This window comes from Vanacampus margaritifer, chromosome 9 (genome assembly GCF_051991255.1).
Source record: "Vanacampus margaritifer isolate UIUO_Vmar chromosome 9, RoL_Vmar_1.0, whole genome shotgun sequence".
In the NCBI taxonomy this organism is placed as follows: Eukaryota; Metazoa; Chordata; class Actinopteri; order Syngnathiformes; family Syngnathidae; genus Vanacampus; species Vanacampus margaritifer.
The window spans coordinates 10,071,509-10,098,888 of record NC_135440.1 but is presented as its reverse complement, the minus strand read 5'-3'; the positions used below and the strand labels follow the sequence as shown (position 1 = coordinate 10,098,888).

At 39.8% G+C, this 27,380-nt stretch overlaps 2 protein-coding genes across 3 annotated transcripts; one reads left to right on the top strand and one right to left on the bottom strand.

The window, feature by feature from the left end:
• Nucleotides 1-258: 258 nt before the first annotated feature.
• dync2i2 (dynein 2 intermediate chain 2) lies at nucleotides 259-9,048 on the bottom strand. Its single transcript, XM_077575669.1, has 9 exons — nucleotides 8,897-9,048; nucleotides 7,499-7,759; nucleotides 7,318-7,427; nucleotides 7,032-7,189; nucleotides 6,825-6,934; nucleotides 2,665-2,832; nucleotides 2,261-2,493; nucleotides 2,024-2,181; nucleotides 259-1,343 (listed from the first exon to the last, which is right to left on the bottom strand). Exons 1-9 carry the CDS (start codon nucleotides 8,972-8,974, stop codon nucleotides 1,105-1,107), a joined length of 1,515 nt encoding a protein of 504 aa, XP_077431795.1. The 5' UTR covers nucleotides 8,975-9,048; the 3' UTR covers nucleotides 259-1,104.
• Nucleotides 9,049-10,218: 1,170 nt separating this feature from the next.
• Nucleotides 10,219-22,524, top strand: cep76 (centrosomal protein 76). Of its 2 annotated transcripts, XM_077575658.1 has the most exons (14): nucleotides 10,219-10,423; nucleotides 10,517-10,587; nucleotides 11,850-12,005; nucleotides 12,142-12,226; nucleotides 12,310-12,534; nucleotides 12,634-12,819; nucleotides 13,938-14,035; nucleotides 14,159-14,287; nucleotides 14,373-14,561; nucleotides 16,885-17,051; nucleotides 18,004-18,163; nucleotides 18,323-18,496; nucleotides 18,682-18,899; nucleotides 21,145-22,524. In XM_077575658.1, exons 2-14 carry the CDS (start codon nucleotides 10,525-10,527, stop codon nucleotides 21,281-21,283), a joined length of 1,989 nt encoding a protein of 662 aa, XP_077431784.1. In that variant the 5' UTR covers nucleotides 10,219-10,423; nucleotides 10,517-10,524; the 3' UTR covers nucleotides 21,284-22,524. The 2 variants fall into 2 exon arrangements, with proteins under 2 accessions (XP_077431784.1, XP_077431785.1); XM_077575659.1 differs by lacking the exon at nucleotides 10,517-10,587.
• The last annotated feature ends 4,856 nt before the right edge of the window (nucleotides 22,525-27,380 follow it).

Here is a 27,380-nt window from a genome sequence, read left to right as displayed (position 1 = left end):
TAAATGCGCTTGTGAATTGACCTTTAAACTTGAAACTGACAGAACTAGACTCAGTCCAACATCCAAATGCACAATTATGCAAGATTCCATTTGTCATTCATTTGTCTTTTTTTGTAGTTTTAACTTACGGAACCAGTGTGCTTTTACAGAGGCACAGCAATAGAAACAAATACGGTATTTCTAGGTTATCGCTACCACATAAAGTGATTAGGGGAATCTATTATTTATTTTTATTTAAAATAATCTAATTCACACAAATTAGCAGCACTTTTAATATGATAAATTGAGGTAATTTTCGCAATACCACTACCGCCAATGAAACTATGACCATTCAGCTCTATACATTTCCTAAAACCTGCAAGGAAAGTAACATGACAAATCCACTGCTGTTTTTCCTGTTAACTCATAGCAACTATATTCATATAGAACAAGCGTAGCAAACAATATTAGAAAGAAAAAAATTATTAAAGTAAAAAACAAAAGCAAAAAGATCAAGTACACAATAGTTTCACCATTTGTCTATCAACGCATTTTCTATAGCCGCTTTTGCTGTTGACGGTTGCAGGGAGCTGGAGGCTACCCCAGCTATCTTGGGGCGAAGCAGTCACCGAGTGTGAACAGAACCCATCCTGCCTGCATAGGAGTTAGGTGAATAAACCACTACGTCATCAGTGACCCATCACCTTTTGAATCTTCAAGATTTTTAAAAAATGTGTTGTATGATTGTATTAGTTGTGTAGTAAGTTTTGTTTCCATCCTTCTGTAATCAGCCACTCTTTAAAAAAAGGTTTTTGCACATATTGGCCCAAAATCAATGACAATTTTCCGAAACCTGTGATGATTAACCCTACAATGGAATAGATTTTGTTGGCAACTTTTTGCAAACCTATACCCAGAAATGCCAACGCTGTCTCTTAGTTTGGGTCGAGGCCAGATGACTGATATGAGTCTGTGTTTGTGTAAAACATAATCTGATGACTATTCAGTCTGTTAACTTATGACTTGCCTCGTGAAATGTAACTCCAATCCCACAAGACACATGGCTGAAACTGTAACCGGCACTACAAATAGTCCATTGCAGCCGCCTCCATCCATCCCATAGTGTCATTCAGCTACTTGATTGGCTATCTGCTCCAGGAGATTGCTCTCGGTGGGGATTTGCTCTGTCAAATCAGTGCTGAGCTTCCAAACACCAACCGTCCCATCTGTTTTCCCCACTGCTAGGAGGCCAGCGTTGTGACAGTTGAAGGCCAAACAGGTTGCGGCATGGCCAACGCCTCCTGGATCAATCGTGGCTGCTGGTCTCAGGGACCTGCGACTCAGATCGAATATTTGCACCTCACCTGGTGGAAGAAGAGTGCATTTAGAGTGCTTAACATAAACGAGTACACGCTATGCAACGTAAACTCTTTTTCTCACTGTTTCTCTTAGCATAGACAATAACACTTTTCAGAATGCTATCAATGAGTAGAATCACCTGGGGTAAAATTCCTGTGAATTTAAAATTTGCTTTGCTAGACCCTCACTGCTGGATTATGGAAAAAAAAAAAGTTTTGCAGGTGCACATGAAAAAAATAGAATATTGTGCCGATAACATTGGTCTGCATCATAATAAATAAATATAGACTAAATTAAAATTGCATAAACAAAGTACAAAAATTTCTAGGGTAGTTTTGGATGTAAAATCCAAATATCGCATGATTTTTTTCGCTCCCGTCTTTTTGTAATTTAACTTTTTTTTTAAGTGTAAGAAAACCATTTTTGGGGGTCAAAATCTGTTTTGTTGTACAGCTGTAAAGCAACCCAAAAATTTTATTCAAATATGTTGTGCCCCAACAAGTCAAACTACGGCATTCTGATTAATACTGCGTTTGTTGAATATGAATGAAACAGCAAAATCCGCCCGTTTTTCTCCATCTCAAGAGGGCTGCCACTGTTAAATCAGTGGCTTGCAAACTCTCATTGACAAAAAGTAAAAGTATTCATATTAAGTGTGAGATTTCCAACACTTTTGCTACTGTACCTTGTCCCGTGGCTGCAGCAAAAAGCAGCGGCCGGGTTGGAGACCACTGTACTTTAAAAACATAAGTGTCTGACGCGCGGAGTGAGCGCAGTGGGTTGGTCTGCAGCAGAGAATGGAGGTGAGCCAGGCCATCAGTTCCCGCACTCAAAAACAGGTTCCTAATGAAAACAGTCACGTATGAGTCACAGGTTATGTTTAGACACTGATTTAATCAGTGATAGGACCTTAAAGGTGTACCTATGAAAAGGTGAGCAGTGTATGGAGTGGACAGGGCCGCTACCAGGCCTAAAGGAGAAGACGGCTGGGGCTTTCAGTGGCACACTGAGACATTCGGACGGGACTGCGGCCGGCGTCTGGGAGGAGAGGGAGCATCTAAGCAGAAGGCCACCCTCGGAGCCTACTAAGAACGTGTCTGGGTCCCATGGAGACAGATCTAAGGAGGTGACACCCACAGTGCCGGTGCCTTGGCCCTAAAGAACAAACAAAATACAATGCCGTAAAACAGCCATTAAATCTTATGTTTTTCAACGAATCATTAAAAAAAAATAAAGACAAAATTTGATATAATGAAGTCAATAGTCTTTCATTGTCAGAATGTGAACATTGTGGTTGTTGCTTAGTCTTGGAAGACTGATCCTTACCTTGAAGTTGGCGCTGCTGGAAAGAACTTGCTGCTGCACGAGCGCAAAGGCCACTTTCAGGACACATTTTCCTTGCTCCGAGCTCACTGTCCACAGCAGAATCCTCCCTCCGGAGCATGCACTCAGAACGCCAAACTCTCCTTTATTCTGCAGGGGCACCCAGGTAACCTGTGTACACGCAAACACACAGCAACAGTATGATGGCCTTATCATCCTCCTATCTGGCAATCATTTGCAAGCAATGAATACAGATGCTTTTAATGGGTCCAAATTGAATCTCACATCTACTGTATGTTGATACGTGAATTTTTATAAAGTACAATAATAGAAGATCTTAATTCGGTAGGACTGGATCTTCTTTGTTACAATTGTAATGAATTCTCAATTATGAACATGTGCCCTTCAGATTGCGCCAAGAAGACATCAACTCTTAAATCTCTCTTAACAAAGCTAGTTTCAGGCACATGAAATAAATACACTTTATATTGTAGTTGATGGTGAACATTCTTCCATTCCCTTCCATTAACCATGTCAGCAGGGGTGAAAGTGGGCCGGAACGGTCCGGAACTGCGTTGCAGTAAAAAATTTGTTCCGGTCCGAAAATATGATGGCAACTGTCAAAACCCCATGTTAAATAACCTGCCAGGCTGCCACCCAAGATGACAAAAATCTACTAACATCAGATTTACATGCACAACAAGTCACCAAAAAGCGGGGGGAGCGTGAGGCGGCGTGATTGCATATCACGCGGACAGGTGCGTGCATGTCTACTTCAACTATTCCAAAAATTTGGAAATGTGCTTTTGTATCGCCACTGTTAAAAGGCGGTGACCCAGCTATATTGAACAATTACACACCCATTTCAAAGTTGTCAATATTGTCAAAAGTCTTAGAAAGTCTAATTAGCAAACAGTTAAAGGGACTGCAACATGAAAAATCTACTTTTTAGCCATGTTAATATGCTAATTCCTCACCAAAAACATGTCCAAAGTTGTGTTTTCCTCCATTCGCCCCTGTATGAGAAATTCTAGGTTATTTTGCTCTCCAAGCACCAGCCCCTCCCAACCTGAGAAAACGAGCTGTTGGCACGGTTTGACGTCATTGCGTGCGGCCCCACCGCCTCTGCGGACTAAACGCACGCCCACTTTCTCTGAGACCTCCCTCCATGGGATAATGACAAAAGTAGCCTTTATCAATAAACATTCTGTCCAAATGAATTTAAAGCAGTCAATTATTCTTCACATTTGCAATGCCAAAGTGCAATGAAATGACAAAAAGCAAGCAGTTGGTTGGATTTCCAACTATCTTACTGAAAGAACTCAGTGTTAAATGTGATGACCAATGTTCTGATGTTCTGCCAGTTATTTGAGGTGTACCGCAAGGATCTATTCTAGGCCCGCTCCTGTTTACAATTTATGTAAACGATGTGGGGCAGAATCTAAACAACGCAAGCTGTCATTTTTACGCTGATGACATTATTGTTTATTCTTTCGCAGCTACACTCACTGAAGCCATTAACAATTTACAAAATGCATTCACGACTGTTTGTTGTAGTTTTTCTGACTTGAATCTTTCCTTAAATACCAGCAAAACAAAACTAATGGCGTTTTCTAATAGTAAAGACAAGCAGAAGAATGTTTCTCCTATTGGCTCAGTGATTGAGGTCGTTAGTGCTTTGAAATACTTGGGCATCTTAACTCATTCACTGCCATTGACGACGGCTATAGACGTCAAAAATTCATTTTAACTATTTCTTTTTTTTCCACTTTTGTTAACATGAGTATGAAAACCTAGAAAAAAATGTATTGTACATTTAGAACAGATATAACATTTGTGATTCATCTTGAGTTTAAATAATTAAGTAATTAAACAAAAAAGAAAATATTATTAAAAAATTAATTAATTTTAATTGTAATTAATCGCATGACTTCAATAGTTAACTCATGACTAATCACATTTTATATCTGTTCTAAAAGTACAATACATTTTTTTCCCTAGGTTTTCATACTCTTGTTGACAAAAGTGGGGCAAAATGTGAAACTAATAGAAATAGTTCAAATGAATTTTTGACGTCTATAGCCGTCAATGACAGTGAATGAGTTAATTGATCATTGTTTTTTTAAGCCTCAGATTGATTCTTTTGTTTTAAAAAAAAAAAGCGACACCTTAAGTTAAGTTTCTATTTTAGAAACAAGTTGTGTTTTTTTTGTCCATGCAAGGAAGAGACTTGTAGCTGCAACATTTCTTCCTGTGCTTGATTATGGAGTCCTTTCATACTCACATGCCCCAGCCAAAGCTCTACATATGTTTTTCATGCCTCCTTGCGCTTCGTAACAAACTATGGTCCACAAACTCATCACTGTGAACTGTATTCCCGGGTTGGATGGCCTGCTTTGGACACTCGTCGGCTGACACACTGGTACATATTTATTTACAAGGGACTCACAGGGTTACTCCCTCCATACTTGAAAGTTTATCTTCAGCGAAAGTCTGATGGACCTTACTGTCTTCATTCTCAGGACATCTACTTACTCACTTTGTGTTGTGTTGCGCCTCTTGGCCAGGACTCCCTTGAAAAAGATCTCAATGGGATTTTCCTGGTTAAATAATGGTTAAATTTGGGGAGGTTGGTGCGTTCGGTGCAGTTTAGTTTGAACCATATGTTATATAGTTGAAGGTTATGACTAATAGCAAAGTGTTTTGGGTATGCCACAGTTCATAATACCTTTTCAAGAGAAAATGAGTCAACCATTTGGACATTCTTCGAAGTGACAGTGATTGGAAAATTCCGGGAAAATAAAATGAAATACAGTGAACCCCCTGCTATATCGCAGATTTTTAAGTGATTGTTCTTTTAAAAACGTTTTTTTACTAGGGATGTGCGAGTACCGATACCAGGCATTGGCATCGGTATTGGGTCAATCTGACCTTATTTCAAGACATCAAGTCTACATGAAGGGTGCCAATACTAGTCACCGATACATATGATGCCCTCTTGTGGCCATTCTACTATCAGGAAGTAAATGGCATGCATGGCTGACAGAATATTTTAGCTAACTGCATCCATATCAATTCTCTCATAAGCCCATTAAGATGCAATTGTATGTTTACAAGGTCCATATTAATGCTTAGAGTGCATTATTAGTCTTCTGCTATTTATTTGCAAACTCAATTTCTGCTTTGGTGACTGAGCGGTTTTCTCTTTTGAACTTCACCAACAGTATAGTATGTCCACATGCCTATTAAGATGCAACTTATTTACTTTGTAAATATATGTCTGTTTCTAAGGTTTATGCTTAAAATGCATTATTAGAGTGTTGCTATTTGCTACCAACGTTATATGTTTATTTGCTAACTCAATTTGGGTGGTAGCAGATACAATGAAGACAGCAGAGGCCCAAGAATTGAACCCTGTGGAACACCATACGTTCCGTCATACACGTGAATTCATATTGCACATATTCGTCCGACCACTTTTTGTTGTTGTTGCTTGACATAGTTATTATGAAGGGATTACAATAATAAAGAAATCACATGACATACCATTACAACAATCACAGGTTGACTACTGAGTGCAGCACAAATAAGCCAAGCAATGTAGCGTGAACACCTGCAGCCAATGATAGTCAAGTGGGGCATATCATTATGAATCATATGAGTCAGATGTGAGTCTTGACATCCGCTAACACCTGAGACTGACTCACCGAATCCAGGTTAAGAACCGTTGGTTTAGTTTTGGTTGGTGTTTAAATATAGAATGTTGAATTCTCTTTTGCTTTGTGTCAGGTTTTACAATAAATTTCAACATAGTAACAAACAGCTTGATACAAGCAGGTTTCGTCTCTTATTTGGGAGAAGAGGTGCAAAATAATACTTTTAAAGGTTTGGTTCAATATGTCAAGGTGTGTTTTAATAAGTATGTGTTAAAAGCATATGGAGGGTTGAAACTATCAAAATATGGTCTTTCTATATTGCAGGTTTTCACCTATGATAGTCACTGTAGTGTCTACATGAATAAACTGGTACAAATTGAAATGTATAGAAATGTCTTTTTTTGGAAGGTTTCTTGAGATGCACTCTTTCCACCACTTCCATTTGACACCCAATGGAAAAAGGTAACCTCGTTGAGCCAAGTTCTCCATTCCTGTGGACTCACTCACCTGACAAACAGGCTCTCTGTGGCTGTCTGGAGACATGCCAGTTTGCGCCAGGACTGGATCTGTAGACTGACTGGTGTCCCAGACCATCACTTCACCACTGTACAAACCACCTGCAGGCAGCCACGGCAGCACAGACAATCATATAACACACATGTCAAATAATGATAATGAAACATGTCGCAGTGAAGCACAGCCTGGGTCATATACCTGCCATGAGGGCGGGGTGCTTGGGGTGGCAGCACAGAGATGTCACCGCAGTAGGAACATCTATAACCAGATCAGCTTGTTTGGGGTTCAGACCTCCATGGTCTATGTTCCATGTGCAAATATAGGACTTGTCATTGCTCCAATCACCTTCTGCCATCCTGTCAACCACACGAGCATATTGACTTCCTCATACATGGCTGACATAAGCCAACTGCAGAACTATGAAAAAGGTAGGGGACCCCAAGCTTTGGAATGATTTCTAATAAAATCACTGGAAGCAACATACCGGCCATAAGCACAAGCTATTACCGCACCAGTACAACTCCAGGACACGCTCGTTACATGAAGGTCTCGCTCTAGAGCTCTGGGATGATGAAGTTGGTGAAGGCATAAAACCTATGAAAATGGCAGAAGTGGGAATAAACACAATGTGTCTAATATTTTATGATTTATCAGCTTCTGCTTACCATCGGATTGTGTTCTTCCCAGTTCACCTGAAAGCCATCAAAAGCATGACTCTTGGAATTCCTGACCAACTCTCGGGTGACTGTGGCTTCAACCTGACGTAGGAATTCTTTCAAGCCGGACAAATGGAGCACACTGTGGGGGTCCTGGAGGAACTGTGTCGATACATGATCCTGAGGCTCTGTTTGAGTAGTGCTGATGATAGTGGTACAAGTCTGTACTCCTGCTTCAGAACTGTGAATGGCTCTGGTCTGACAGCCTCTCTGAGACATGTACATATATACACACACATAACCAGAGCAAACGAAAGAAATGCTTTATGCACAAGTACAAAGATGGAAAATATTGATTTGGTTTTCGTACATTTTGGTTCACTCTTTTGAATGACTTGGTCACAAAAAACAAGGTTTTACTGTACTATAACGTTAAAGTGAATTAATTTGATTTATTGTCATTCAGTAAAGACATGGTCAGTGCACAAATTAGTTGATACTTAAAACTCACTTTAGCTCACAGTATCATATATATATATATAGATGCAAAAATAAGAGAGGCAATTAGAGTCCAGTGGGGATGCTGTGTGCAGTGGCAATTGTTCGGCTGTTAGAGTCCATATGTGAAGGGTTATTATTGCATATTGGTGTTCAACATTTTTACTGGCCGAGGGAAGAAAGTAAGAAACTGTCTCTGAATATGAAAAGTGACGGGGGTGATCTGATGAGATGGTGACAGAAGTGCACCAGCTAACGTGTAAAGAAAGGTTTACAGTAGTCCTACCAGTGCTGTTGTATGAGTTGAAGACCATTGCAATGAACAAAAGACAGGAGACAAAAATGGAGGTGGCAGAGGTAAAGATGCTGAGATTCTCTTTGGGTGTGATGAGAGTGGACAGGATTGGGAATGCAAGGGACAACAAAGACTGCAAGGCAACCTGGACAAACCTAGAGTGGTCCGAATAAGATGGTTTGTAAATATACAGCGATTCGGCAACGAAACAATGGATATACAAGTAGAAGGATGCTGGAAATGGAGTTGCCAGGTAACGCAAAGATGAAGACCAAAGAGATAATTTATGTTATATGGTCACTGGTAAGAAGAGACTTTGCGTAGATAACTGCAAGCAGAAAATGCAGAGGACATGGAGGAATGGAAGAGGGCGATTCGATGTGTGCACCTATGAATAGGGTAAAACCGAAAAGGAAAATTAACTTTCTGTTTAAGTTTGTGTTAAATGTCTGCGTTTTCAAGTATATTTATTAGTTTTGATTTATACTGTTCACTGTACAATTCTCATAATTACCTCTCCTTGTTATGTACCTTGCCAACATAACTGATGCTTGACTGTGCAGAGTATTCATACATACCATGACTTATGTATTGCAATCTAACATAAAACGTACCGATTCCTGCGCCGACTGCTGAGATTTTCTCCAGGACGACTGGATACTCACGGGCACTTGGGCTTCGTCCGTAAACATATCAATAAATCTGATTATGAAATGAAGAAACAAAACACGAGCCTTGACTACTAAATATCAACATCCGTCAACAAATGCCCATTTCTTCTTCGCCTCCAGTAAATGCTTCTTCTTGGAGGTCCGCAAGCATAAATTGGGTGCAATACTGCCACCTTCTGGTATTATTGTTTTGTTTTGTTTTAATGCTCATAATCACGGACTGAATACTGTATATGTCTGGATAACCGATAGGCCAAGACTTTTGAAGTCGCTAGGCCGCCATATTGCTCCTCCCAAGAAACGGTTATGGGCATACGATCCTCATCCTGTACATTTACATTTACAGTATCGAAATTAGAGAACATTTGAGACAGTACTTAGTAGAAAGAGCATGATTTATGATGTTTTAAATTTGTTACACATAAACAAGAGAACTTAAGATATTTTACAACTTGCCCGAAATACATGTATACATTATATGCTTGATGATGTTTGCAAGAGGAAATTTCTGTATATATTAGAGCTGTAAAACGATATTTTTTTTCAAATCAGATTAATCACATCTTTGAATTTTGATTAATCACGATTAATCGCTTAATAATAAATCCCTTTTTTAATCTATATTTTATTTATTGATTACTATTGTAATAATGTAACTATCTATGTCAAGCTACTAAATGAATGGCAAATATGCCACTCTGTTCAGCTCATAAATTTATAAATCGAACTGACTAACTCTGACATCAGTGCTTTTTAACTAAACTTCCCCAAGTAATTACTCTGTTGCTTACATTCTAGGTTTACCAAAGGACATTGTCAAAAGTTTTTTTTTTTTTTTTTAATAAATAGAAAAAAAGAGTTAGAGCATTACTGTATTATATAATACTTTTTATTTTATTTTTTACTGTAAACCAGGGTATGTGAGGATTTACAGTACTGGCATTACTACTATTATGCTTTGGACACAAAATTCGCAAATTCTGTTAGCAAAATGTAGATAAACAGCCAAATATAATCAGAAATAACGGTAAGTTTCAATTCAGTTTGAGATTTGACGTTGACTGTAAAACGGTTGGTACATCAAGCATCAACCTGAATGAAAGTACAGTATCTTTCACGATTGCTCTATTCCGCCACATCCAACATGGCGGCTAGCCGAAGTACGATTGCGCGCTCAAGACGGTGTTTACGAATACCTCTATGATTCTAACAGACTCCTGAAGGGCCTTTTTCAACTCACGTCGCAGATGATGACGTAACGTACAGATATCCAAATAACTAGCTCGTTACAATAAATTTACACCGATGATATTTTGACTAATAATGTATTAACACGTGTATATTGTGTGGTTTCATGTTCACGCTTATCTAGCTCCTTATTAAAACATAATTTTTTTATTGGGCGTCATCAGGCATACGCGAAGACATTTTCCCGCTTGCTTGCCGCCGTCGCAGACTGAAACGCTTGCTGTGAGTGTTGTTTACATTGATCCCAATCTTTGTCAAGCAGAAAATAAACTTTTTACTCAAAAGTGGACCTCCGTCAACGAACTTGTCATCCAGCTGCTGTCATGGCTCTTCCTCCGAAGAAGGCCTCCGAGCTGAAGCAAATTATTCACAACCATCTTATGAAGGTGAAGATCCTGTAACTAATGATTTATGGACACTTGAAATGACAAATGATGCCTGTCTGTTTTCTGTCACATGCATAATTTAGATTTAACGCGCACACTAACGGTACAGCTTCTACTGAATATTTTACCCACTATGTCGCGTCTAGTGAATGTGGAAAATATGTTACACGATTTCAAATAAAAAAGTCAAATTATTGACACACTTTGCCGATGAATTTCGACTTGTCCCATCAGGGTGAGATGATGATGTCACTTGCATGACCACAGTACTGAAATTCTTCATCATCGCGTAGTGGAGTCTTTTACTCCTTCAGTGATGTATCCCCCCAAAAAGTAAAAACACTAGACCAGGGGTCACCATCTTTCTTTAAACTGAGAGCTACTCTTGGCTGCTAATTAGTGCACCACTTTAAGCTTCACATGTTCTCTGTCTGCCTGCCTGTAGCATAAAAAGAACGGCCCTGTGCTCTTTTGCCTGCGATTTCATCTAATCATCATCTAATAATAAACGCCTTGTATTCTATATAGGGCCCTCCCGATTAATCACCCAGATGATTAAATCAGACGATTATGGCCCTTCAAACATCGGCCAAAACAATGGCCGATTTTTGCTGATTATTTATAGCAGTTGTACACAAGTGTTTAGTTAAATATGAAAAACATTTGAATATGAAAATATATGTGTGTAAAATATGAATCAACCACTGGTAACACACACATATGACAAGGTTGTATCTCCTTGTAACTTTGCTAATTAAATGCATCACACCACACAAAGCATTCTGGGAACCGAAAAGGAAAGTCATTTTTTGAACATATAGCCACTATTTGTGGGGAATAGGTATTGGGCCGGTCCACTAATTGCGAACATCTGCGTATTATTAATGCATTATATATATATTTTTGCAATCAGCCGATTAATCTGTATTTTTTCCTGCCTAAAATTGGTATCGGCCTAAAAAAAGATCCATATTAGCTATTAACATCTCCTTATCGACTTTCCACAAACATCACAAACTGCGTCATGGCTGTTTAGACATGACTCCCACTTACCTACCCATACATAGTACATTACACCACATTTCAAATTATAATGCAAACTATGGTTTTGTCTGACTTATTTAAATAGTCTATGCAAATGGACCTCTGGATCAAGTTTGTTTGTTGAAGTCCATATTGACAAATTTGACAATAGATTGTGACTTCTAATTTGAAATTAATTTGCAACATCTCTTTTTCCTTTTCCGTTGTCCCTCCATTAGATGGATATTCATGGGAAAATCCGAGAGGTGTTGTCTGAGACTTTGAGGGATGATCAAGGTGCAGCACATCAGATGTTATCTGAGGCGGACTTCCTCCATGCACTGCAGCGCAGAGGTGTCATAGACGACGTGATGAAGGAACTACACTTTTCGCAGGTTGCTCCACATTCTTACTGTGATATCTCTTTTGTATTTTTATTCTGTTAATCCACTGTTGATTAATTTATTAAAATTACATATCTACTGTATACAGTATTCTCATTGTATTTTATTTCTCATGTTGTTTTGCTAGGTAGCACCTTCACATATGGAAACAGGATCTGTTCCAAAATCCTCTCCTCAGTTGATAAATGGAGAAAACATTCGGCCGGAAAAAAGTATAATATATAAGCAAATAAGTCAGAATCAGTTTAATAGCTGATAACTTATTAAATACTGACGGTGTTTTTCAACATTGCAGCCAATGTTGACCCATCCAGACGTTACCTGTACTTGCAAGTGCTTGGTGGTAAGGCCTTCTTGGAGCACCTGCAGGAGCCAGAGCCTTTACCTGGTCAGGTGTGCTCCACATTCAAGTTATTCCTGCACTTCCGAAATCAGAGGTTTCACTCCAAGCCGGTGCCCTGCGCCTGTGACCCTGACCTGCAGGAGGGCTTCCTCTTCCAAATCCACACAGATGGCGCAGGTACATTGCAAAAATGACTGCGATTGCTGTGTTCGAGATATGGCTTTAAATTCTCCAATGAATGCTGGAAGTGTGGCAAAAATGTCTTTGGTTCTGCAGGAGAAGGAAGTAAAATGGCAGATGCGACCACTATGCTGTCCATTTCTGATCCGGTTCACTTCGTGCTGATCAAGACTGACACCTCCAGTGAGACGGCTCTGGTCTCATCTTACTTCCTGGACTGGAGGACAATCCTGAGTTCACCTAACGGGAAGACATGCTTGGCTGTGGAACTGATGGGAGTGGGTGAGAGAGAAAAAAAAATCTTTTTTTTTTTCTTTTTTTTGTCTGTTAAAAGCATTTTAAAGCATAAGGCCATTATTCCCAGGGCATTAAATTGATCACAACTGGACTAATGTGGTTGTCTTAGAAGATGTTTCACCTCCCATGTGAGCAGGCATCAGTTCAAGACTATTTGGGTCAGCAGTAGCTTGTTATTTATCGTGTTTAAACATGACAATTTAGCCAAGATTATTATTATTTTTTAAAAACTGATTATTGAAGCTGTAATTATAAGGGCTGCTCGGTTATGAAGAAAATATTAATCACGATTAATTTGGTAATCAATTAATAATTGCAATCACGATTAGGACAATCATTTGTTTTATGGTACAAAACAAGAAAATGTTTAACATTTTAACATGTAAAATTTTTTAAAACAAATACATTATAATTATGCAAGTTCCTTTTGGACCAAACAAGATTGATTAAATTAGTTATTTTAAAATAAAAAGGTGCATATATATAAATATGAATGACTCAAAATTAGTATAATGTTTCATTTTTGTTTACGATTTTGCTGATTTTGTAATTGTGGAGTGTAATAATTGAAATTGTAATTTAATTTTGATTACAATAATTTCTGGACTAGAAGGCGCACCTGACTATAAGCCGTGCTAGCTAAATTTGGGGAATACTCGAGTTTGTTACACATATAAGCCGAACCCAACTGTAAGCCGCAGGTGTTTTAATGTTACCGCACCGGGTCCCTGCTACTTTCTTTTCCATAATGAGGGTGCAAATTGTCTCGCTCTCGTTCTGTCTCTCCTACTGTATTTAGGCTCACTTGGTTTGTTTTGCTCTGCCTGACGCTCTTGCGCTTCCTTTATAGTGCGCCCCCTTGTGATCTGATGGATAAGCCGCACCTTTGTAGTTTGTATTAGCCGCAGGGTCGAATGCAAGTGAAAAATGTAGCGTCTTATAGTCCAGAAATTAGACTTCCTTTGCCTTTTATTATTATTTTTGGACAATATGGAAATACATTTCATCAGCTTCACATTGTAAACATCCCTCAGTATGATGTAGTGCATTTCTTTGCCACTGCAAAATATAACCAGTAACCCAAAGTTGTGTTGTGTCACCAGGAAGTGAATGCAAGCTGCCGGCTGGTGTTTTGACAGTCAGTCTCGAGCTTTATCCTCCTTTCACAGGAACACTCGGCGCTGACATCATCAGCACACAGGTAAAGCACTGATTTAAATTTGTCCTATCCAGGTGTTCATCTGCGTAACGATCCTTCAAAGCAGATATCGTTGGTGTAGGCCTGCCTAAGCATATTGATGACATCTTGCGTTTTGTTATTCAGCAATCACTAGAAAGGCAGAGGACAGCAGAGCGAGAGAGGATCTTCCTGGTGTATGCCAAACAGTGGTGGAGGGAGTTTCTTGAAATCCGCTCATCAAACCAGTCCAAAATGGTCAAAATCTTTGCACAGGTTTGCTCATTTTTACACTCAAAGTTTTTTTTTTTTCGTGGTGAGGTTGTGTCACTGTGCTGCTAGGTTTCTGTGTCATCTGCAGGATGAAAATGGTATCAACAGACCGGTGTGCTCCTATGTGCACGTCCTCCGGGCTGGCCGGCTGCTAGAAAGTCCTCGGCGGGCGGCCCGCTTTGTTAGCCTCCTGGCACATGAGAAGGCCCCGGTGGTGGGAGGAGGAGAGAAGCATGAGCAGTGGTGCACATTATTGGCCTTCCTGTGTCGAGGAAAGGTAATGTTGAAATGGATTGTAAAGTAAACAATCAATTCAAGTTGTCCGTGACATCATCATTGCAGGCATCTGGTGTTTTCTGATGCAAAATCTTAAAAAAAAAATCCCTCTTCATTTACAATTCCTTGAAAGGAAAAATAAGTGACTGATTGACGCTTGCGAGGTGGAATTGGTTTAAAATCACAGATGGGTGAGTACCGATACTAGATAGATACCCGGGCTTATTTCGAGGTACATACAGCCACACTCTTGTGGTTGTTTTATCAACAGGAACAAGAAAGTAGAAGAATAGAAAATTACTAGGGATGTTTGATACCGCTTCTTTTCAGACTGATACCAGTACAAGTACTCAACTCTTGAGTGGTCACCGATACAGATACCAAGTACCGATACCACTAGTGCTAACCCCCCCCCCCCCCCCCCCCACAAACGACAGATCATTTTAAAATAAGACCTATATATCGCAATTTAGAATGTTTCCTTAAAATTGCATGAAAATAATGGTAATATTGTATCATTCTAATTTGTAATTCCTAGTTCCTGATTCTAAAACGGCCACAAGAGGGGTGGCCGATACTGGTATCTGCTGCCATCACAAGTACCTTGAAATATGGCTTGCTATCTGCCCAATACTGGTACCTGGTTATTGGTACTTACCTTTCCATTATAATTGCCATTAATTTCATGTAATTTGGGGGGAAATGCTGCATTGGGATGTATAGGCCTTTCTTTAAAATTATTTGTCGTTTTTTTGTGGAAATTTTATGTATGAAAACTATTAGTGGTATCAGTATTGGTATCGGTGACTAATCAAGAGTTGCGTTAATAATAATATTTTGCCTCTCATACAACAAATAATTGCAAACTACTAAACAACTGTGCATAAAAAAAATCACGTGTACCTAATTATGTGGCACACCAAGAATAAAATGACAAATCAATTTTTTTGTTTTGCTTTAGTCCATCAACAATTGTAATCTTATAATTCATTTTTTTAATATTATATTTTATTTATTACAGGTTATGAATGTATTTCTGAGAAGGAAGCACTTAGGCATTTTCTTGCGGATTTCCTAGGCCACCACAGGCTAAATGTTCCCCGCCGCTCTGCTGTTTGTGCCTGGCAAGACAGACACAACAGAGTGGCGCTTGTCAGCTATGATTTATGAGTTTCATTCCAAGGAAAATTAATTTAGCCTCATCTGTCCTCAGCCTGCTCGGATGCTGCCGTCCATTTAAGCACTACTGGGGAACATCTATCATTATGAGTTGTGAGCTCGAACCAGCATGCTGCAACCGCAGCTAGTCTGGCTCTCGTCACACCTCTTTACAGGAAAACATCTTCCAGGATAAAGACAGTTGCTTGCCGGCACTGTCACGAAGCATATTGAACACACTGGTCACAATGACTTTCATTAGTACTGCTTTGCCACCATATTGCGGCATCAAAAGGCACAGACAAATTCTGAAATCAAATTGTTCTTCCCTTCCTCAAATGTCACTTCATATTGAATAATTTTCTGTTCAGCTTGTTATTATATTAAAATTAGGGGTGTCAAAATGATTGAATTCATTTTGAGTTAATTTAAAGTTCCTTTAATGCCACACATTTTTTAACGTGCGATTAATGACCGCCCCTTACTTGGAAAGCTTGTACTGGGGGAATTCCAGTCACAACGCAGCAGGTTCGTCCGCGTCAAAATTTAGCAATAAGAAATGTAATAATAATGCATATATTTGTGGAGAATGGGGTCAAGTTATATTTTACAATTTTATTTGATACTTTTCCCAAGTTACTTCATGTTAAAGATTAGATAGCTCTTAATATAAAAAGCAAAATGCACTGAGCTGTCACCGTCTTACAAATGCAATTATGCCATCTAGTGGCAGAGCAATTACCTCAACACAAATAATATCACACTCCTTTTTTTTTCTTTTTTTTTACAGTACAGTATATCTTTTTAATTTTAACTAAATTTTATGAATTATTATAAAATTACTATATCAATGACTAAAATATACAGCCATATTTAGTTAAGTTTAGTTTACCATTTTTTCCACTTTTATGTTAACAAAAGCTTTAAAACTTGTACATTTTATTGTACATTTAGAACAGATATTAAATTTGCAATTAATTGTGAGTTAACTATTGAAGGCAATGCGATTAATTACAATTAAACATTTTGAATCGCCTGACACCCCTAATTAAAATTGCTCCATAGTTTTGACCTTAATGATGGAAAGATCACCAGATTGATGTTAAGAGACTAACAAAATGTAAACAATGCATTTTAACCACATGTTGTTGTTGTGTTACCCACAGGGGGACTGTGAAGACCACTCTACCTTGTTGTGCAGCCTCTTGTTGGGCTTTGGCCTTGACGCATATGTGTGTGTGGGCACCAAAGCTAAGGGGGTACCTCACACCTGGGTACTGACCCGAGGTACTGATGGAAGTATAACTTTCTGGGAAAGTCTGACTGCACACAGGTTAGTTTCTTCTTACATACTGACAAAATCTCTCCAAATAACAGGCCTGCCTCCAAATCCTGTAGCTTTGTCATAAGAGTTGAACTTTTTTGCAGTGATGGCACCCTCAACATCGGTGACAAAAAGAACATTATAGATAATTTATCTTGAAATTTGTTATTCATAAAAGTGCCAGATCTGGTCTGCAATTTGCATTCCTACAGTTTGTCTAATTTATTTGCTTGTTGAGATGCAGGAAAGTACATTATGGTATGTAAATACACAATAGAAAAATATATATACTCATCTAAAACAATCATCAAAATGAATGAATGTAACAATAACAATTAATCAACTGAGTGAAAAGAAAGCAGTACATAAATATACAGCAATAATTGTCAAAGAGCTTCTGTTGTTGGATAGGTTTTGAGAGAGGACTAAGAATTGAGCCCTGTGGAACTCCACAAGGATAAACATCACTTATTTGAGTTATTTATGCTGATTTGATAAAACTAAGAATCAGAAACATGCAGATATTAGGTTTTTTTCATCAAATTTAATTGGGATTAAAAAAAAAATCTTGATTAATTTTTCACAGCGCTCATTTTAGGGGCCAAAGGCGTTAACTAAAGTAAAAAAACAAAAAACACTTACCAAGAGCCACGCTGAAAAGTCATGGTCCCTGACTTGGCCAGTCTTTTCTACAATGTGTAATTGAATTCTGTGTTTACAAGTTTTTTTTCTTATGGCATTGAATCAATCGCAACTGGACTGCTTTCTCGAATGAGAGGCGGAACATCTTCTAAGACAAACAGAGCAGCCAAGTTGCGATCGATTCGATGCCCTGAGAAAGCAATGACCTGGATATATGAGAAGATCCACAAGCATGTGTTCACTCTATAATGTAAAATAAGGATGATATCTGTGTTCGTAACAAAACTGAACATGCTTATTGTTACAAATGTCTGGTCAGATACCTTCATCAAGCCATAGACCCCGATGCCCCACCTTTGGCCTCCCAGCCTAAACCCTCATACCCCTACCGCACTGTGGGCTGCGTCTTCAACCACCAGAGCTTCCTGGCCAACTGTCAGCCGTCTGACGCCGTGGAGTTGTGTGTCTTTGACCTCCAGGTAGAGCAGTAGGTGTTTAATCCGTAGCAAGCTATAAAGTCTTTTTTTAATTTTTAATTTTTCCGTGGGTATGCCATTAATTCTTAATATCAAATTGGGCTAAAAAGTCTCAAAATAGCTTGTAGTTTGGTGTTTAGAGTATCAATTCCTTCCTTTTAGAATCAATCTCGGTGGAAAGCAATGAGCGAAGAAGCTCTGAAGTCAGTGTGTGACTCTGGCTCCACCAGCTCTCTACCGCCTCTTCCTCCACTCAGCTCATCATCTCTTGATGCTGCTGCTGTCAGCAATCAGCTGGAGCTGGAGATGAGGTACTTGATCTCCGAGCACAGGAAGGTACGACCAGTCCACTTTACATTTAGGAATTTCAACTCTTTTTAATTTATTTAATTTTTTTTATTATTATTATTTTTTTTACACTTTTGTTCTTTGTAGATTATTATCATATTTCAAAGGTTGCTTACACATTCAAGTTATTATTAACCAATCACAGATGAGTTGATGTCATCTTTCTCCTCCAGGACTTGAACCTGACAACAGTCTGGGATGACCACCTTTCCTACCTGCTGTCTTCAGCCTTGTCAGCTTATGAGATGGAGCGCTGCACTGGGGTCTCATGTGGAAATGAGGAATTTCAGGATGCAGTAAGGAGGGCTGTCCCAGACGGGCACACCTTTAAAGGCTTCCCCATCCACTTCCTGCACCGCAATGCCCGGAGAGCTTTTTCCACATGCCTCAAGTAAGTTTGGAATGTTCCATCCGTTCATCCATTTACTACCGCTTATCCGGGGGTCGGGTCATGGGGGCAGCAGCTTTAGGAGGGAAGCCCAGACTTCCCTGTCCCCAGCCACTTCAACCAGCTCCTCCGGCGGGATCCCAAGGCGTTCCCAGGCCAGCCGAGAGACATAGTCTCCCCAACTTGTCCTGGGTCGTCTCCAGGGCCTCCCGCTGGTGGGACATGCCTGGAACACCTCTCCAGGGAGGCGTCAAGGAGGCATCCGAACCAGATGCCTGAGCCACCTCAACTGGCTCCTCTCCACGCAGAGGAGCAGCGGCTCAACCCTGAGTCCCTCCCGGATGACCGAGCTTCTCACCCTATCACTAAGGGAGAGCCTGGACACCCTGCGGAGGAAACTCATTTCAGCCGCTTGTATCTGGGATCTTGTTCACTTGGTCGCGACCCACAGCTCGTGACCATAGGTGAGGGTAGGAACATAGATTGACCGGTAAACCGAGAGCTTTGCCTTTGGGCTCAGCTCCTTCTTGACCACAACGGACCGATACAGAGTCCGCATCACTGCAGACGCTGCACCGATCCGCCTGTCGATCTCCCGCTCCCTCCTGCCGTCACTCGTGAACAAGACACCAAGATACTTGAACTCCTCCACTTGGGTCAGGATCTCATCCCGACCGGGAGAGAGCACTCCACCCTTTTCCGACTGAGGACCATGGTCTTGGATTTGGAGGTGCTGATCCTCATCCCAACCGCTTCACACTCGGCGGCGAACCGCTCCAGTGAGAGTTAGAGATCACGGCTTGAAGAAGCCAACAGCACCACATCTAATGCAAAAAGCAGAGATTCTATACTGAGGCCACCAAACCGGACCCCCTCAACACTTTGGCTGCGCCTAGAAATTCTGTCCTTAAAAGCTATGAATAGAATCTGTGACAAAGGGCAGCCTTGGCGGAGTCCAACCCTCACTGGGAACAAATCCGACTTGCTGCCGGCAATGCGGACCAAACTCTGACATCGGTCGTACAGGGATCGAACAGCCCGTATCAGGGAACTCGATACCCCGTACTCCCGAAGCACCCACCACAGGACTTCCGGAGGGACACGGTCGAACTCTCAAGCACCATCGAGGAACCTGCCGAGGGTGTAGAGCTGGTCCACTGTTCCACGGCCGGGACGAAACCCACACTGCTCCTCCTGAATCCGAGATTCGACTTCCCGACGAACCCTCCTCTCCAGCACCCGTGAATAGACCTTACCAGGGAGGCTGAGTAGTGTGTTCCCTCTATAGTTGAAGCACACCAGGGACCACCACCCTGGTCTGCCAATCCAGGGGCACTGTCCCTGATGTCCACCCAATGTTGTAGAGGCGTGTCAACCACGACAGCCCCACAACAATCCAGAGCCTTTAGGAACTCCGGGCGGATCTCATCCACACCTCGGGCAGCTTTCCATCCACCTCAGTGACTTTGACCCCAAAGATAGGAGAGCCCACCTCGGAGTCCCCTGACTCTGCTTCCTCAAAGGAACACGTGTCGGTGGAATTGAGGAGGTCTTCGAAGTATTCTCCCCACCGATTCCAAGTTTGGAATGTTGTTTAACTATAATAACAAACATATCATATTAAATACAAGACATTTTAAGCTCTCTATTTCATGAGTATATCCATTAAAACCCTGACGTATATACTTGACACATGCATTGCACGGCTAATCCATTAGAGGGTGGTATCACCCAGCTGATGGTTTCTCCAGCGACCTTGCAAGATTGCCCCAATAGACAAAAGAGAGACACTTATACTTATTAATAGTGGGAAATGTTCTTTCTGATTTTTAGAAATAATATGTTTGATATGTCTGTTTATTATAATATTTTTGACAGTTATAGATGTACAAATTTAAAGCATTGTGACCGGATGTATCAAATATGACACAAATCAAAAGTCCTATGTGGAAGTTACTTTTCATTCATTTTGTTTGTTTAAAAGAACCAATATATACAAAGAATTACAAAGAATCAGAATTTTCTCTCATATATTTCACGGTTCAGGCTTTATAGGTTTAATACAGCCAACTAATTTTTGTCTTACAGCTAGACAAAATTGAGAGGAGATTCTTAGTTCACGATAGTACAGAAAGTTCTAGATGTTTCGAGGTTACAACCGTCATAAATTGGACTAGTTTTTGCTTGGGCCTAAGAAAACATGATCTTGTTATTCACAATCATTTCTGTGTCTTGTGTTGTTTTGCAGGTCCCACTTCTGTGATGAGATAGTGTGTTGTCGCGGTGACCACGTGAGGCTGGCCCTTCGTGTTCGGGTCTTTATTTATCCAGAGAATGTATGTGCCGTGTGGTTTATGTTTGCTTGTAAGTATCGCTCTGTGCTCTGACAGCCTCAGGTGCTGTGGTGTCAAAACCATCAATTTACAGCACTGTGTATTGCACATTGAGATTTTACTATATACAATATTATGATTGAGAAAGTCTCAGATACATTGGATGACTCTGCTTTTGATGCTTTTTTCCTTACTTTGATGTCTTGCACGCTCCACTGTATTTTTCTACTTTTGTTGTAAATAAATCTTTATACAGATGACTTATCACAATATATTCTAAATGTCATTATACTTTATATTTATACATTTACACATAGTCGAAATTTATGTAGACAAATACAGTGGCTGTCCTGTAAATATTAGTACTTAGTTTGAGATCTAAAATTGAAATGCAAATTGAGTAGTATATTAAAACATAGACTATAATGGGACACTGTAACAGCAGTGCAACACCTTGTTTTTAAATAAGCAGCAGACATATGATTGATGAGCACTCATTAATTTAATGAGGAAAATGATGTGCATCATATATAATGATCTTTCAACTGACTTTTGTAAACCCATGCATCAAACTCATTTGTATTGCGTATTCTACAAACACCCATTTAAGTTAGTGAGTAACTAAATCGGAACATTGTGGCGTCTATTTGTAACACCGGACTCCTCCACTAGATGGCGTGTTAGGATAATGTTGGTACTGTAGCTAGACATGAAGCTCATATTGCGTTTGGTAAATCAGGCCGTTTTATCACATACTCCAAACACGACATACACCATAATTTTATTATATATCCAAATGTGTAATTGATTGGCCATTTGCCTGAGAGATCTTTTTAAGGTTTAAATCTGCTAGGCTACATCACCTAATGTTGAAATGTTTTTTTTTTAATGGCCATCTAGTGTTTAGAATGATTAAGATTAGTGTCTGGCTATCTTTTAATGAACTTGGCGTCTTCACATGACAAGAAAATTCTTTAAAAATGTAAACGCATTGATAACTTTGTGGTTAAGTATTATGTGTTTGTCAGTGAAGTTTAGCCTTCAATTAAATATTCTATTAGTTGGTCTGCTGCTTTGTTTTCCAATCTCATATTGCTGTTTTATGTTCAGTGGGAGTTCCGGACGAGCCAGGTCAAACTTTAATAAGCATGTCTATCAGGGTGGCCAATTAATTTCCAATTTGACTTTCTAATTTGCAATTCTGCTTGTGCCCCTTAGCTGTTGAACTCGAGGATCGGTTGGGAGGCTGTGAGAGAGAAAAAGAGAACTAATGAATAATTTCACTTCTCCTGAATTAGTCACAAACACACCTAAGCTCCACAGGAAGAATATATAGCTCGGGAAGTGTTTGATGCTGGGAACGCGGGTTTGTTTTCAGCTCGTATAAATCAGCAGTACTGAGGTGTAATTGACTAATGGGGCCTGTGGGATAGCAGCTAAAACGGGAAGTAGGGGGAACGCAGGTTCCATCACTCACACCTTCCATCCCAACAGTTCTGCTGCCATCCAGCGTGCACATTCCTATGAGACATCTTTGTGTTAGTACCACCTTTAATATCATGTATGACAATCTTGCATCCTTACCTGATGATTTCCGTCTTTTAACAATTACCGTATTTGTGTTCTTCTGCACAATTAGTTTGAAAGTAGTCAAACAACAAAAACATGAGGAAGTCCGCTTCAAAATCTCCATCCATCCTTGCGATCACACCTGAGCCTATCCTATCTGACTCTGTAAATATGTTTGTTTGTTTTTTGGCAACGTTAATTTATTATGAAAACACATAAAATCTTTTACTATTACCTACAATTTAATCTACAATTTACTGTTGCATGTTTGAAGATACAGTCATTTCTGAAAGTGCGCAAAGACTGAAAACAACTAAATTGTTGGCAATGCAGCGTTATCACCATTTCAGTTCTCCTGAGTCTTTTTGGGGCGCGGCCTGCACAGATGGAATATAAACCTGCCATCGATTGTTAACACACAATTTTTGGTACCCGAGATAAAGTTACCACAACATGTAAACCAGAAACTTGCTATATTCACTGAGTCATCACATGCTTTAACACCATGCTTTAACAGCAATCAGAGCTTCAGCATAAAAGGGCAACAGGTGAGTGATCTGGGTTGGAGAAATGGAGGACTACATTGGAAATGGAGGCAGAGCCAGAGTAAGCAGGCCACGAACAAGAACTATAATCAACAATGAGATCCGAGCCACTTTGGTCAACCATGGTCTAACAATGAGGGAGGCTGGCCAAAGGGTAAAGCCAAATTTGTGCAGGCGTACTGTAGCTGCCATCATCCGGACTTTCCGATACGAGAATAGGTAGGAATTCTACTCTCACTCGAAAACTGCAGGGATGTGATTTTTCCGCTAATTCGCGGAATTCCGCTTTTTTTATCCCCCCCCCCCCCCAAAAAAAAATCAGAATTATTTTTTTTTTTTAGTAGTTCATTGTGTATGCACATGACTCCGACAGATAACATCTTCTGCTATAACAAAGACATTTGTGGTATGCTCTAATATGAGTTACTTTTCATTTGGTCATGATACAATTATTTGTTCATGAAATTTGAACTCTTCAACATTATTTATGTGTTAACTTAGTAATCACATTAGTTAGATATGATGATATTCTCAGTGATAGTTTTTAAAAGCAAAGGCAATCCAATGTTTTTGAATGTGACTGATTTTGAGTTGACTAAAACTGCCATTTTATATGGGATAGTTCAATATACATTGAAAATTTATGCTGTTGTTTTGTCTATTTCTTTGTCATGTGAGTGCATTGAAAGTACTTAAAAACACGGAAAACCCATGAGCTCCGGGGCTTGTCCCCCCACCAAGGCACTGCCCTGGACCTAGCTGGGTGCCAGCGGCCCCGAGACCCCCGGCTAAATTTTCAGATAATTTCACTTTGGTCAAATCACATCCCTGAAACTGCTAATACCAATGCATACGGCAATACTCAAATACAGTATTGCCTGTTGAGTGTTAAGCAAGACTGTAACGTGTTTCATGTGTCTAGGAAATTCATTCCTACTAGCAGTAATTTCATATTTGTATTGCAGAACTGAAAGTGGCCGGGAACAGGAAACTGAAATTATAAACATGCTCCTAGAAAATAATGCCATAGCATTGAGGCAAATGCAAAGTAGAATAGAAAACAATGGAATATTTCAAAAACATTGACAGGGTAAGCTTGTCAACACCGGACCGAGTATTGCGCAGAAATAATGTGAGGATGAAGCAGATCTACCGGGGGCCTTTTTTAACACAATTTGGAAAGAATCAAAACTGCGGTACAACTATGTTCAAGGAAGTACTGTAGCCTACAATCCCACAGTTGATGCATGACAATTGATGGTCCTGTGACTATGCCTCTGCTTGATCATGCATCCTGGCTACTGGTAAGCGTGTATGACTCTAACCTGTGAGTCGTGGGATATGTAAGAGGTATCTTGCCACACAGCCTACTACACAATTCTGTATGAATTAGACATTTTTCAGCATTGTAATCATAATTGTACTTCATTAGCCACCACGCCATCTCTTGTCTGAATTTTTGTGTGTTCAAGAGAATTCATAAATTAGAGGTGGCCACCAACGCTTTTCAATAGTTTATCTCCCTCCATATTCTCCATTCCTCAATCCTAGCGAAGATTTTTTTTCTGCCTGGAGATGGAAGGGATATGACCGAAATCCACAAACGCATGTGCCCCTCCTCCAAGCCATTGAAGATGCACGTGGAGATATAGCAGGTGATGCTTTTCATGGCTGGACTCGCCACGCAAGGAGATATTTTCCCTGCTTTTCCTGTGATGTGGATGAGGCGATGTGGTCAGACCGAAACAGAAGACAGGATACAGCAGTTTTCTTTTGGGGTGTGTGTGTTTTTTTTTTTTTAACTATACAGTACATTTTTTGCATGTGCAGCTTTTGTTTGTTGGGATGTAGTGTATGTGTATATGTTGCTTTGGGGGGAAAAAAATAATACTTTTGTTGCCACGTATTTGTGTTCTGAGTATGAAAACAATATTTTAAAATATTCAACACTAAGAGTGACACCGAACAAAAAAGGCTTAAGTTCATTGTTATGAATGAAGAAATGTGTTTTCCATTCATTATAGAGTTTGGGGTCACGTGTGTTACACTGTGCACAAAAGTGTTCAGCTGGTTCATATAAGTGTCTATTCTTATGTTGGTTTGTGTGTGTCATTTGACAACAAAATAGCATTTTGAGAAGAAATGAAGGGTTTTGCCTATCGTGTGTGTGTTTTCTGGATTTGTGTGTAGAGTTTTGAGAATATGGACCATGCTTTCAGAAAACGTCTGTAAACAATCGAGAAAAACTGTAAGTGGATTTATTTTCGGGGCTATGTATGGACAAGTACGCATTAGATGCAAGATATGTCAAAATATGACTTTGTCATTATTTTAAGACGGTGATATGTCAGCACTGGCAAATGTTGTGAAAATACACTTTCATGCTCTTCTACACTTGGCAGATAAAGAATTTAGGATGCCCAAGGTCACATAATAAATTCAATGGTTGGAAGTTTTGAAGAGAAAAAGACAAGAAACGGAATGTGCTCAACATTACTGCCAAAATTGCTTTCCATTCATTTCCAATTATAAGATATTTTCAATTAGTACTGAGAAATTCAGCTTTCCAGAAACTTTGATACATTGAATCAGAAACGGATTTAAATGTAATGTTTTTGCTTTCTATTATAACTTCTTGACATTGATCATATTTTCCAACTCGCATAATGAAAGTTCCGATTGAAGATGCCCTCTGATTGTCTTTGATCTATTCTTTAAATTTGACTTGAATCTCAATGAATGCTCTGTTGTGACACGGTGACAATATATTCTGAATTTTACCTCCAGTTTTGAGTGAATAAACTGAAAGGGTTATTAAAATCAATCATCTCATCACCCTTTTTCTTGGGAAACACCCCCGCAAGCTGGAACTAATTTTCAAAGTAATAATTAGCTGTACCTGTAACTCCATAGCAGGTCATGTATTATATTTCTTCCTATCTTCCTGCCACCCGCCAGGTCTTTGCATTGCTATTCTCTGTCTATTTTTGCAAAGTACAAATTCCTGCAGGCGGTAAAGGAAGAAGTGTGTGACAGACTAAGGGAGGAGCAGTGGGCACTGGAGAGAAAGGCGTTGCATGGCCTGGAGCCTAACTAGTAATAAAGTCATTAATTCAGCTGATTAAGTTGGCCTTTGGGTTAAGGAAAAATCATATCCATGTCCCTTTGAGATGTGACTGGGGAAGCACAGGAGAAGGAGAAGCCAGCTAATTAGTGCTGAAAAACAGAGGGGGGGCCGAGAGGGAGATGAGAGATGGGGGGGAGGGACAAATGGAATAAGAAAGACCCTGTATGTGCGCCATGGAGGTTTGGGGGAGGGAGGGAGGTGGGGTGAAGGTAGATGTTTGAAATGAACTGCTAATGAGGCATGTTTGGGGTGAGGGAGTGACGATCTCATCAAAACACTCGCCTTGCAGGCGTAGCATCGCCCTCAAACAGTGAGCCTGCTTACCTTTGAGCCTGACGCTGCCATTTAATGATGTGAAACAAGAGCGAGAGAGAAAAGTCAGGGTGAAATGTCAGTTTGCATGCAGTCTAATGATCTTATTGTTGGATGCAAGAGAAGAAAGGAATGCTGCAAAAAGGCGATGTGGGCTGTATCCAAAACAACTCTGCCCTACCCGAGTGTGATTTTTTTTTTTTTCAAAAGTGGGATGACTGCTTTTAAACTTATAGGAAAGTAGACTTAAAGCGATAAAATACTATACCTAGCCTTGGATGATTTGTTTTAATGACTTAAAATTAGAGCGGTCAAACGATTACATTTTTAAATCAGATTAATCACATCTTAGAATTTTGATTAATCACGATTAATCGCTTTATTAAAAAGGCTTTTTTATCAACATTTTTCCCCCTCCAAATTTGACAAGCACCGGTTACGTGTTAATTCTTTTGACAATTAATGTTATGAGGACGTCTTCAACATTTTTGGATCCACTGCACACGCTCATCCTCCTCTTTTTCTAATCAGTTAATTACTTGCATAATTGAAAATGACCCCAATATTTTGACATGAGCAAATATTTTAAATGTCATAC